The sequence below is a fragment of the Doryrhamphus excisus genome, chromosome 1 (assembly GCF_030265055.1).
Source record: "Doryrhamphus excisus isolate RoL2022-K1 chromosome 1, RoL_Dexc_1.0, whole genome shotgun sequence".
NCBI lineage: Eukaryota > Metazoa > Chordata > Actinopteri > Syngnathiformes > Syngnathidae > Doryrhamphus > Doryrhamphus excisus.
The window spans coordinates 38,476,083-38,490,117 of record NC_080466.1 but is presented as its reverse complement, the minus strand read 5'-3'; the positions used below and the strand labels follow the sequence as shown (position 1 = coordinate 38,490,117).

General features: G+C 41.3%; 1 protein-coding gene across 11 annotated transcripts in view; it reads left to right on the top strand.

Moving 5' to 3' along the window:
* Positions 1-14,035, top strand: part of magi1b (membrane associated guanylate kinase, WW and PDZ domain containing 1b) — a 121,749-nt gene that overhangs the window by 73,869 nt on the left and 33,845 nt on the right. For 7 of the 11 annotated variants that reach the window (XM_058080249.1, XM_058080213.1, XM_058080240.1 and 4 more), the window contains 8 exons: positions 355-583; positions 2,318-2,400; positions 2,950-2,985; positions 7,917-7,974; positions 9,265-9,389; positions 10,297-10,410; positions 12,357-12,542; positions 12,675-13,340. In XM_058080249.1, the coding sequence (XP_057936232.1) occupies positions 355-583; positions 2,318-2,400; positions 2,950-2,985; positions 7,917-7,974; positions 9,265-9,389; positions 10,297-10,410; positions 12,357-12,542; positions 12,675-13,340 (1,497 nt within the window). The remainder of the gene's footprint in view (positions 1-354; positions 584-2,317; positions 2,401-2,949; positions 2,986-7,916; positions 7,975-9,264; positions 9,390-10,296; positions 10,411-12,356; positions 12,543-12,674; positions 13,341-14,035) is intronic. The other 4 variants (XM_058080229.1, XM_058080283.1, XM_058080205.1 and 1 more) reach the window with 3 other exon arrangements.

The window sequence follows — 14,035 nt, the reverse complement described above, 5'->3', positions numbered from 1 at the left end:
GCGGTCTTAATTTAAGTGAATGGCCGCATGGCGACGGCAAGCTGTTGTCGGCTGAAAGAGCCCTAAATTGAGTCAGCAAATGGATTTGATTTGCAGTGTTATACATAGTAAAGCGTCTTGTATGATTGTTGGCATTTATGATGAGAATTATGTGTATTTACAGTATTACCTGGCCTGGCATAGTTTCCAGTTATTCAGAGAGAAAAACACTGTTGAGAGTTTAGTCAACTCGATGAAAAGTTCCCCCTTTTAGTCCACTCGTTGCCCCAGCAGTTGTTTTTGTGTCCAAAATTGTCAGCAACCGACTGATAGCAAATACGCATTAAGAGTACTCACCATTCGTTTTGACTCCAGCAGGAGAATCAAGCGAACTAGACGAGATTCATCGCTCGGTGAGACCCTTCGGCACCCGCCAGAGTGACCCACCCTACCTTGGGACGACCCCCTCACCACCGGCCACCACGGAGAGCACTCAGCAGACTCACCCTCACCTGAGCCATCCTCCCGCAGAGGACCCGCTGGGACCTCTACCTGACAACTGGGAGATGGCCTACACCGAGAATGGAGAGGTCTATTTTATAGAGTAAGAACACTTTTATTATATAGGACATGAAAAAAAACAAGGTTATTTTACATGATATAAGTGTAATATACGTTATATAAATACAACAAAAATAGGTTTGACTCATCTTTTCAGTAGGGAAATGCTGGATACACAATTCTTGCATTAAATCCGTTCTTGTCCGGCACAGTGTGGGGCGTTCGCTATCATTGGTAATTCAGCCGAGAGGCAAGGTACACCCTGGACTGGTCGCCAGCCAATCACAATGCACATATAGACAAACAACCATTCACACTCACATCCATACCTATGGACAATTTGGATTCGCTAATTAACCTAGCATGTTTTTGGAATATGGGAGGAAACCGGAGTACCCGGAGAAAACCCACGCATGCATGCGGAGAACATGCAAACTCCACACAGAGATGGACGAGAGTGGAATTGAACTCGGTTCTCCTAGCTGTGTGGCCTGCGCGCTAAACACTCGACCATTGTGCAGCCCCATCATTGGTAATTGTGAAAAATATTTTGTACAATCTGTTCTTTTAAACGACAATTTACATATGCTAGCTGGCCAGTTTAGTTAGTTTTTTGATCTGTGTGCGAGTTCCATTCCTAAGTAAGGTGAGTTTCAGTGAAAGTAGCAACTTAAACCTAAATCATGCCCTAAATAAACAGGTAAATGACATATAAAACACAGTAGTAATTGAATTAAACGTAATACAGAAGACCAAACTACAGTATACCTCGGATATATCGGACTCGGATATATCGGAAATTCACTCACAACGGACAGATAAAAAAGAACCAATTTTTCTGTAATGCATTTCCAATAAAAATTCATTGCATATATCGGATTTTTTATAACGGATTTCGCCTATTTCGGACAAAATCTCCAGTCCCGTTCCAATGCATTTCCATTAAATTTCCCTCGCATATATCGGATGGCCGCATCGTGGCGCTCCGATTCGCCGAATCGTGACAGGCCGCTATACGACGTCATTTGCAGCGTTGCCTGCGCGTCCAGGTACATTGGAAACATAGTCAAGGAAGTGCCTTTTTATAACGGATAAAATCCGATTTACGCATATACCGGATATAAATCCGATATATACGTAAAACGGACATTTTCCGGTATACGCATATAATGGATTTCACTTATATCGGACAAAACCAGTGGGAACAATTGAATCCGATACATTCGAGGTTTACTGTACTTTTATTGCTGTGGCACACACTCATAGGGGCGTTATGTTATTGGGAGGAGTACGTCTCAATTATGAGACCACCGCACTGCTTTCGATAATGCTATCTTTGTCCTTGATGATCAGTGTTTGAGCGGTTTTGACCAGGCATGTAGTCAATGTTGGTCGGACCATTTTACCATGTCTAATTTCACTTTCCCTTTTCTTTGAAGCACTATGGGAGGGAAAAAAGTCACCTAAAAAGAACAAAAGTGACACGGTCCTTTGTCAGTATAGCACATAAGCGACTACTATATGTTCCTTAGCCATGCGCACGTAACGACTTCTCTTTTTCTTTTTATACAGTATTAATAATTTATAGGAGTGCGTACATAACCACGATATGTCCTAACACGAGGACAGCCTGTCGTGTATGCCTCATAAAGCCGTCTCACATCAAATGGCTACATTTACTACAAAATTGTATAAAAATGTAAAGCATAAAACGATAAAAGATGCATACGACAAACAAAATATTCAGGTAATTTATCAGCATTTTTTTTTCTTCCAGCCACAATACAAAGACCACCTCTTGGATAGACCCTCGGTGCCTGGACAAACCTCAGAAACCCCTGGAAGAATGTGAAGATGATGGTATAAATCTCTCTTCCTCTCTCCGTGTGTGTGTGTGTGTGTGTGTGTCATTTCCTCCTCAGGTCCGTGTAGGATTTGGAATATAGAGTGGGGCTCCATGCCAGTGTTAAAGCAGCAGTTGTCTGTCAAATGCTTTCAATTTGAATGCATTTGCGCCAAGAAAAAAAAAATGTGGACAATTCCCAGGTGGCACTGCTCTATGTATTGGATTTTATTCATGCAACACTTCTAACATGCATCCGGTAGATACATACAGTCCATATTTGTACAAGGTGTTGGTATAACATAGACATTGCATGCACAGGTCCCATGATACTGTGTAATTTATGCATTTGGTTTCCTCTAGTAACGTACACAGTTTGAATGGTAATGCATGTTTCTAGCTAGATTGCACCTATATGTTATCCTTATTTGCACAGCTTTGATTATCTCTTGCCATCTAGTGGCAGAATCGCGTCATTGCATCTGACTAATGTAATTCTTTCCCTGTGCTCCCACCTTTCTCCTTCATTTGACCCTCTGGTGCTGTGTCGTCCACCCGCTGTGCAGAAGGGGTTCATACAGAGGAGATGGACAATGATCTGGGTGGGTACAACTCCCCCTCCTCCTTGCTGACATTTATGTCAATCTTTATTTTCAGTTTCAGGAGAACGCCAGTGGCAACTTGGTTGTGTGCATCTTTAATTCATGGTGGCAAAATAAACAACATTCAGCTGAATTTAAAAGGCCCCTCGGGGGGCACGCGGTTCAAATTTGCATCCTTATTAGTTGATTTTTCACCTCTCTTTGTAGGGTTTTCTGCGGTTTCCTCCCACATTCCAAAAACATAAGCTAAGTTGATTGGCAACTCTAAATCGTCAATATGTATGAATGTGAGTGTTAATGGTTGTTTGTTTATATGTGCCCTGTGATTGGCTGACGAACCAGTCCAGGGTGTGCATACAGAGTGTGCATACATATATATCTTTATTTCAATATTATGCAATAAAATGGGCATATTCATGCAATGGTATGGCTTTTAAACACAAACTGCCTGGTCCCAGTCTTCCTCACGCCTGCACGTCAACAAGTTGCCATTTCATAAATAAAAGATGAGACCCGAGATCCGAGAAGGATTGTTCTAATTAGGATTTCTTAATTGGTGTCTGTCTGAGGCAGACAGCAATATGCTTTTCCTCTTGACACCTATCAGCCCACTAACTAGCCTATCAGCCACTTGTGCATCATTGTTTACTCTCGTGATAAATGAGGCTGTTCCATTAGACAAGCTGCCTGATGAAATGTAATAGCAACCTTTCATGATTGTCATGCTTGGGTTTTGACTTTGGAGCCGCAAACCACAATATTCATTCATTTTCGAGGGTGGCGGGGTGTGCTGGAGCCTATCCCAACTGGCGAGAGGCGGGGAACACCCTGGACTGGTGGCCAGCCAATCACAGGGCACATATAGACAAACAACCATTCACACTCACATTCATACCTATGGACAATTTGGAGTCGCTAATTAACCTAGCATGTTTTTGGAATGTGGGAGGAAACCGGAGTACCCGGAGAAAAAACACGCATGCACGGGGAGAACATGCAAACTCCACACAGAGATGGCCGAGGGTGGAATTGAACTCAGGTCTCCTAGCTGTGAGGCCTGCGTGCTAACCACTTTTCCGCCGCATCTATCCATTTTCTACCGCTTATCTTCACGAGGGTAGCGGGGGGTGCTGAAGCCTATCCCAGCTGTCTTTGGGGCGAGAGGCGGGGTACACTCTGGACTGGTGGCCAGCCAATCACAGGGCACATACTGTATAGACAAACAACCATTCACACTCACATTCATACCTATGGACAATTTGGAGTCGCCAATTAACCTAGCATGTTTTTGGAATGTGGGAGGAAACCATAGAAAACCCACGCATGCCCGGGGAGAACATGCAAACTCTGAGGGTGGAATTGAACTCGGGTCTCCTAGCTGTGAGGCCTGTGTGCTAACCACTTTTTCCGCCAAACCAAAACAATTTCAGATTTTTTTGTGATCTAACCGATTTAGTTTTTACCCATCATGCCATAATACTGCCCTTTGATAATCAATATTATATAACAATTATGATTTGTCATTGTATTATTGTTATGCTATGATATTTCAAGCTCATTAATTGCAGCACAATCGGAGGGAGGCTAGAAGCTAGAGGTCCTTGTAAAGCATCTGGAACAGCAACCTTATGAGAATAATCAGATCAGACGAATCTCATTCTCGTCAAACAGCCCCCCCCCCCTCCCCGGATCAGCATGCTCAATAATTATCGATTAACACAAGTCAATAACACAATCCAGGTGGGCTAGGAAATGCAATTAAACTCCATCTCTCTGAAGAGGAGCAGACGCTGGCACTTTATGAACGTCAGCAGCTCAAGCATGTACAAATTCTCTCTCTGAGGCACGTGCTTACTCAAGAGAAATCAAAGCAGTCTATCAAGAGAATGAGATGCAAACGGTTAAAACGTGTCATTCATCACCGCTGGCTTCCCCTTGACGTGGCAATATGGAGAGAGGGGAAGGTGTGACGTGTGATGAAGGACAAAGGTATGAAATTCATGAATGAGGGACAGAGTTCCCCTCCGTGCTTTTATATACCCGCTTCATGTGCACGGTAGCTATTGTGGAGATGCTTGCTTCATCTAATATCCCTTCCCATCTCTCATGTGCTCATACGTTCTCATACATACACTCAAGCTGGAGTGGAACTAGCACAGTGTGAAATCACAGTGGTGATTACAATTTTGCACGAGGTGAGGCGGAACTGCTTTCTGTTTAATGTTCCACTTGAATACATCCGGGTGATGATTCGCCATGCTCGCCTCAACCTTCAAACCTTACCTTTTTGTATATTGCTTTGTGTAATGTCCGCTAGTTGCAAGAAGGGGGGAGGAATATGTTAATGCATTGTGCTGAAAATACACATTTGAACTTCTGAAACTTGACGTACACGTGGAACCTTTTGCACACTGCAGCTACAAGTAAAAAAGAACCACAGTGTGGGAGTGCTGCTGCAACACAATACCGCACACATGCACAAAAACATTATATTCAGTAGAAAGTTATTAGGGTTTGGACATGTCATTTGCTAATAAAAAACACTGATTTTCCCAGTAACATGAAATAAAATAGCATTTTAGGATGTTTGCAAGAGGCAGGGATGGTTCTTTTGCTCGGAAGGGGTCTCGTCGTATTTTTTGGCCCTCAACTTGCCATTAAAAATTAGTGTATGACACCATAGGAACATGGAGAGATGCACTTTAGCTTGCTTAAAGGAAGCAGCTCTTTATTTGGGCAAGAAGCATCCAGCACCGAGTCTGCAGTCAGCTTGTCACACAATGAGAAGAACGGAACATCACTAGCTAGAACACAAAAATGACAACACAACTTTTAAACACACATAAGGCAACCACGACTACTATGGGGAATTTAATAAACACCAATGATGGCATCCAGCAGGCTTTGCAGCACATCTCTGCTGTTAAAGTTATGTTTTTAGAGTTAACATTGTTATTTATTAGCCTCCATTATCTGCCTGTTGGGTGTTAAGTTGCTGTGTGATGATTGTAGCATTTTTTTTGACTCACTTTGTTGTAACGTTATTCCGGACTGGATAGTCACCTAGAGCTTACCTCCAGTGGCCCCCCCAGAGTTTGAGACCCCTAAAGCTTGAATTATGCTGCAGAGCTTTCTTTTTCCCTGCTATGCAAATTGTCACTAGCTAGAACACAAAAATGACAACACAACTTGTAAACACACATAAGGCAACCACGACGACTATGGGGAATTTAATAAACACCAATGATGGCATCACTCACGTCACCGAGAGTCCTTCCAACGTCCCAGCAGGCTTTGCAGCACATCTCTGCTGTTAAAGTTACGTTTTTAGAGTTAACATTGTTATTTATTACCCTCCATTATCTGCCTGTTGGGTGTTAAGTTGCTGTGTCATGATTAGAGCAATTTTTCAACTCACTTTGTTGTAACATGATTCCGAACTGGATAGTCACTTAGAGCTTACCTCCAGTGCCCCCCCCCCCCCCCCCCAGAGTTTGAGACCCCTAAAGCTTGAATTATGCTGCAGAGCTTTCTTTTTCCCTGCTATGCAAATTGTCACTAGCTAGAACACAAAAATGACAACACAACTTGTAAACACACATAAGGCAACCACGACGACTATGGGGAATTTAATAAACACCAATGATGGCATCACTCACGTCACCGAGAGTCCTTCCAACGTCCCAGCAGGCTTTGCAGCACATCTCTGCTGTTAAAGTTACGTTTTTAGAGTTAACATTGTTATTTATTACCCTCCATTATCTGCCTGTTGGGTGTTAAGTTGCTGTGTCATGATTAGAGCAATTTTTCAACTCACTTTGTTGTAACATGATTCCGAACTGGATAGTCACTTAGAGCTTACCTCCAGTGCCCCCCCCCCCCCCCCCCCCCAGAGTTTGAGACCCCTAAAGCTTGAATTATGCTGCAGAGCTTTCTTTTTCCCTGCTATGCAAATTGAGGGCGTCTCAGCGTAGAAATATACAATACGCAAATATGAGCGGTGACGTACCATAATAGTGACTGATGGTTCCATATTGAGTAGGTCCAGCCCCAACAAATGATCTGGATGTCTCATTCTCCATTGTTTACTGCTACACTGGAAGCTAAATAGCTAGTCAATGAGAGCGGTTTTGGTGGAGAAATGCAAGTCACAGCAATCCCCTGCCTGAAGAGCTATTGATCAATCACGACACCATCATACGGGCTGGCGTTGTGATGCCGTGGAAGCCTAATTCAGGCTTAATCGGTCATGATGCTCATCACATTTGGACTTTCAGGGCATTTGCATTTGGCTCCACTGCATCGTCCTTTTTACAAAGCACGTTATTGGACAATTGGAATGAGTAACTACTCCCATACAGTGCAATGGATCACTAGCTGGGGGTGGAGGTGAGGGGTAATTGTATGCAAAACTGTCAGAAGAAAGGTTTATTGGAAAATGTGTGGCTGTGCATTGTGGTGTGTGGTTTGATGTCTGAGACTTTTTGTGGAGGCTAGCCAGTAATCACTGCTTTTGACATGACTAATTGCTTATTATTATGGCTCCCTTGACGATCATCGCTTCACACTGTTAAACACCACTAAAGACATACGCGGTTGAGGCATTTGCATACTTTGCATCGGTACGTTTTGCATTTTTGGCTCAAGACTCTCCCGATTCCCCACCACCACCACCATTTTTATGCCATTCATTCATCTGCCTAAAGGGGTCATGCTCGGTTCTTATCTGATGTGTAGAAATGTCAGCAGTGTGCAGGGACATGGGGACAACCAAAGTGCATGCGAAATTGATGGGTCACTCTGGCCCTGGAGACTGACTGACACAATAAAAACGCAAAAGGTTCCTCGCCAGCTTTGCCTCTAATAGCTCACTACATGTCGTCAAACAACTTGACGCCATATTCACCGGCCTCCATTTTTTTCTTTTTCAGAACTTCCACCAGGATGGGAGAAAATCGATGATCCGGTGTATGGGGTCTACTATGTTGAGTAAGTCATGAAACCGAAACATCTCTTATGAGCACACATATCTGCTATAAACATCACAATCTATCTTCAATATATTCATTTTACTGGAAAAATGTAGGCTTTTGTTTTGTTTGTGTCATCGTTTGGGATTATACACACAAATGTATACTTCCCATGTGTTAGGCCTTTGAGCGCCGCTATGAATTTAAATGTATTTAAATGTTGTTCCAACAGCTCTCGGGGCTTCACATTCACTGTTCCCTCATTGAGTCTGACACATTATTCACCATCTCTCATTTTTTTTTTACATAATGTAGTCTCTTTGGATGTGCGAGCATTATTTGGAACTCCTGAGCAGGATTTCCGCAACATGTCATTTTTTTGGTGGCGCACCGCTTACTACTTAAAAATACATTCAAAAGTACACAATTGGTCTTGTGTTGACATTGGTCCTTATTATCATGAAACGTTTCATTGTAATTCGACTTTCTGGTATTTTGTTTATACATTCTGCCTGGCTCTGTCATTTGACATCCTTTCGATGTTTAAAATCAACAATGCAATGCACAACAATGAGCCAATTCAAGAACTACTTTGGTACAAGGTACATTATTAAAAAAAAAAAACAAAAACTTAAACTGTATTATGGAAAGCAGGAAGTGAACAAATGAACCAGTTACAGAATATTATGTTCTAAGGCTTTATAGACATCTACCAAAGGAAAGGTTTGACTCTATCTTTCATCTGAAACTAACCCTTTTCCCTTCTTTAGTGATCAGAAGAAGGACATCACCTTGTACTTCGGTACGAGGTGCATTATTAAAAAAAAAAAAAAAAAAACAACTTAAACTGTATTATAGAAAGCAGGAAGTGAACAAATTAACCAGTTACTGATTGTAAAAGTACCAGATGGAGGGGTAGGATTTAATAAGCTTTGCTTCTTCCTACTCCTTTTGGACCTGTGGAACTGTGAACTGATTATGTGATGCATTCAATTGTAATCTGATGTATGTTCAAATAAAATAATAACCATTACCATTACCAAAGTTTATGTTCTGCTGGTTGTTGGGGAAAATAATACTTAAAATAATACATAAATAAGTCATATAACCCTGCTGAGGGTTGATGTCGACCATTTATTTGTTGTTTGAGTATATTTTCTAGTGGTATACAGTATTCATGAAAACATACCTTCACCTTATCTTGACTGAATCTCTACTCTATAATAATACCATCCTATCTTTCCATTTTTAAATTTCCTATTTATTTACCCTGTGCCCTTACTGCTCCCCCCTCCCTTTCCTATTGAAGTCATATCAACAGGAAGACCCAGTATGAGAATCCAGTGCTGGAGGCTAAGAGGCGCAGGCAACTGGAACAGCAACAGCCTCAACCCCAAAGCCAGCAGCCACCTGAAGGTGAGCGCTACATCCGAGGTTTGTTTACAAGCCCTCCGCTGAGGGCGTCATTCACTTTCTTTTTATTCATGTGCGTGACTGGGTGTTCCTCATACATGTGTGCGAGATGATGCCATGCTGCTAATTTATGATTTGCTAAATGCCCTCCCATAAAGGCATAACTATTATTTCAGGCTGTGTTGTGCAGCACATTGTTTTTTTTCTGGGTTCTGTTCTTATTGTAACAATAATTTGAACCCCCCCCTCATTGAGGACAGGTAGGTTTTACTTCCTCTGAAAGCAGTTGCATAATCCTAATGATGTGATAATAATACTAATGATGCCGTGACTTGGCTAATATGTCACTGTTGCTCCTTTGCCTTATTCACCTGCATGGAGTCCTAATTGTATATGCATAGGCCGCTCCACATTCTGCCTAATCAGCACAAATAGTTGGATTCCACTACTCGATTACCTGCTGGCTATACTTCCGTCTGAACCTCAATACCTTCAAGCAGATTTTTCAACTACTTTTTCACCTCGGCATTGATTCTACAGGCACATGTTCATGGAATATTAATGAAGGTATTAGTAGTGCCTGTGCCTTGATACTGTAACAAGGTCATTAATCAAAGATGGAGTGAGGAAATGGGCCACTCCGTTTCTGTGCGCCGCCATTGTTATTCAGCAGAGAAACGGCAGGTGTTAAACGTTTCATGACGTTTGTACAACCTGAGCATACTCGCTTTAATGGTGCTCAGTGGGGATAGGTGGAATACAAGTGTATATGTTCGCCTTACATGATTAAATACACGTCTCTTCAAATGTCCCCATCCTATGTATAGCAATATTTACAATTTCAGTTAACCATACACAGTCCACAGTTGTTTTGCCCATACTGTTTTCTACGCCAACTGTAGAGAACACGTGTCTCTTTCAATTTCAGAATGGATCGAAGACTCAACATTTGCAGGGGCCCCTCTAGCTAGTTATGCTGCCAACCACCAGGAGACCTACAGAGATCCTCAGACTGGACCCACAGTGCCCATGGGACAAAAACGTAAGTCCACTTGGTATCAATTTGTTTTCTTAATTGTTTGAAAGTTCCAGTGTACAGCGTCAAATGATTAAAGTTTTTAATCAGATTAATAATTTTTTTCAAAAAATCTAATTAATCATGATTAATCACAATTCGCAGCTATGTCTGAAATGTGCCGTTTTTTTTTACAGTATTTAAAGAATAAAAAGTAAATGACAGGACAGGATGGTACATATTTGTATGTCTAAAAATGTATTTGTTTAACACTAGTCTTTTTAATAGTTTTTTTTTTACATATTTTTTGTTACATACGTATATACAATACACATATACAATTATAATAATTATAATATATAATTATAATAATTAATAATAATTATTATAATAATTATTATAATTAAAAATAAATATATATATATATATATATACACACACAATTATATTATATATATTACAATATAGGGCGGCACGGCGGTCGAGTGGTTAGCGCGTAGACCTCACAGCTAGGAGACCAGGGTTCAATTCCACCCTTGGCCATCTCTGTGTGGAGTTTGCATGTTCCCTCTGTGCATGTGTGGGTTTTCTCCGGGTACTCTGGTTTCCTCCAACATTTCAAAAACATGCTAGGTTAATTGGCGACTCCAAATTGTCCATAGGTATGAATGTGAGTGTGAATGGTTGCTTGTCTATATGTGCCCTGTGATTGGCTGGCCACCAGTCCAGGTTGTACCCCGCCTCTTGCCCGAAGACAGCTGGGATAGGCTCCAGCACCCCCGCGACCCTCGTGAGGAAAAGCGGTAGAAAATGAATGAATGAATGAATATTATTATATATACTATTATATTATATATATTCTTTATTATATATATATATCTATATCATATATTATTATTATATATATTATACAACTATATAATTGTATATATACAATTATATTATATATATATACAATTATTTATACAATACACTATATATACACTTATATATACAATACAAAACTTTTATTATGAGCAAAGAGGGGTTGTGTTCACAGACATCCTAACCCTTAACCCTTTAAGCAACAGTGTGTTTTTTTTCTCGAGAAAATATTCACTTGTGATATTACAATTTATGTGTTTAGCTTGAAAATGGTTTGGCATAAAGGCATACTGTAAGTGAGGAAAAAGAATCAGGCTGATTTTGTTACCAAAGTTTGTGGTGGGAGTAAATTCACTCATCTAATTTGCATATTATGATGTGACCAGCCTCCGAAATGGTCATGGTCAACAAGCTCATCAAAATATCTGATCGATTTGTACTCTTTCTCATCTGTCACTCAAACATAGCTATTGTCATCATCATCATCATTTACACCACTGCTGCCTTCTCCGCTATTAGAAGTGTATTTTCCTGCAACTGTGAAAAGACAAATGTTAATATATTGTTAAAATATTAATATTTTATTTTGCAATTAAAAAAAATAAAAATTCACCATTACAGGTGAGGCTGCCACAGCTGCTTCCCTGACTACACCAAACTGGTGTTGTTCCTTTCACCATGACCTTTCACTCGTGACAGCTTGCTGTTTTCAACCTAACATCCTGTTCTCATGTTTTCTGCCCCTCCTTTATGTGCAGTACTAGTCAAAACTCCACGGTACACAGAGTATCCATCCATCCATCCATCCATTTTCCATGCTGCTTATCCTCACTAGGGTCGCTGCTATGCTGTAGCCTATGGCACAGAGAGTAGTTGCATCAATATTTATGTTGTTATACATGTTTATGTAACATGCATTTCAAATCAATGAGGGCAAGCTCTCCATAGCACCCAGATACAATTAACCTCAAGCTTTTTTTTTTTTTTTTTTTTTTTCCACAATGCGTGGATGGCACAAACAGAATCCAAAGCTGAATTAATTCAGTTTGCGCTTTTAAAATGGTGCATTAGTTGTATCCGCATTTAATCAATTATTGTTTTGTTTTCAGGAGGAAAGCCTTTTTTTACTCGGAACCGATCCGAACTAAAGGGGACTTTCATCAATACCAAGCTGAAAAAGAGTCGCCGGGGTTTTGGTTTCACTGTAGTGGGAGGCGACGAGCCGGATGAATTCCTGCAAATCAAGAGTCTGGTCCTTGATGGACCCGCTGCCCTCGACGGCAAAATGGAGACAGGTTGGGGCTCTTTATTGATTTGAAGATCACAAAGATAGAACGCTGCTTTAATTAGATTTTCTGGATGCTGATTGTGTACAAATGCAAAGATAAATCTTAAAGCTAATGCCTCACTTGTTCTTCCCTCCCAAGGTGACGTGATAGTCAGTGTCAACGACACTTGTGTGCTCGGCTACACGCATGCACAAGTGGTGAAGATCTTCCAATCCATCCCTATTGGCTCTATGGTCAACCTGGAGCTGTGCCGGGGTTACCCACTGCCTTTTGACCCAGATGACCCCAACACAAGCCTGGTTACGTCTGTGGCCATTCTTGACAACAAAGAACCCATTATCGTCAATGGCCAGGAGAACTCCAACAACATCTATGACTTGCCACCCGTTCACAGCAGCCAGAACAACAACAACGGCTCAACCAACGGGGGGGCGGCCCCTCTCAACGGCCTCCCTCGACCTCACAGCCCATCCGTAGAGGTGGCGTCCGACACCTCCTCTCAACACGGCTACTCCAGCGATGTGGTCAATCTGGCCTCGTCTATTGCAACACAGCCGGAGCTCATAACTGTACACATGGAGAAAGGAGACAAAGGTTTCGGCTTCACCATCGCTGACAGCCTCGGAGGCGGAGGGCAGAGAGTGAAGCAGATTGTGGACTACCCACGCTGCCGAGGCCTGAGAGAGGGTGACATCATCGTGGAAGTGAACAAGAGGAACGTGCAGAGTATGTCTCATAACCAGGTGGTTGACCTGCTAAGCAAGTGTCCGAAAGGCAGTGAGGTCACCATGCTGGTGCAGAGAGGTGAGTGGCGGCTTTTATCACATTTACTGATTTACCGAGAGGAATGGGAAGAAGAAATGGAAGAGCAGAATTTTGTAGTTTGCAACAAAAAGCACAACAAAAGTACAACACAAAGATATCTTACAGACATCCCTCGTTTATTGCAGTTTATTGATTCCAGCAAAGTAGAATAAATGGAATATTTGTATAGCTAGAGCATACAAAAAACTGTTTACTACCTTCTAAAAATAGCTTTTAATATTATTAGAGTTCCCTTACAGTCAGCCAAACAATAATAACATAATAAGTCACTGTCTCCGTCGGCCTGTCATGCTTATGTGCAGGCTACGGGATCTGAACCGTCACAAGAGACGGCCGCCACTTTAATAATAGTAATATGTCATTTCTCCTATATATTTGGTAATGGTAATGGTTTAATTTCATCTGAACATGCATCAGATTACAATTGAATGCATCACATAATCAGTTCCCAGTTCCACATGTCCAAAAGGAGTAGGAAGAAGCAAAGCTTATTAAATCCTACCCCTGCATCTGGTACTTTTACAATCAGTAACTGTTACATTTGTTCACTTCCTGCTTTCCTAATATCATTTACATTTTTTTTAACTTATTAATTTTTTTTGTTACGTTCAAGACTCTTCATTCTTGTATTTAGCAAACATCAACTGCTTGTATTGTTTCTTGAATTGGCTCAT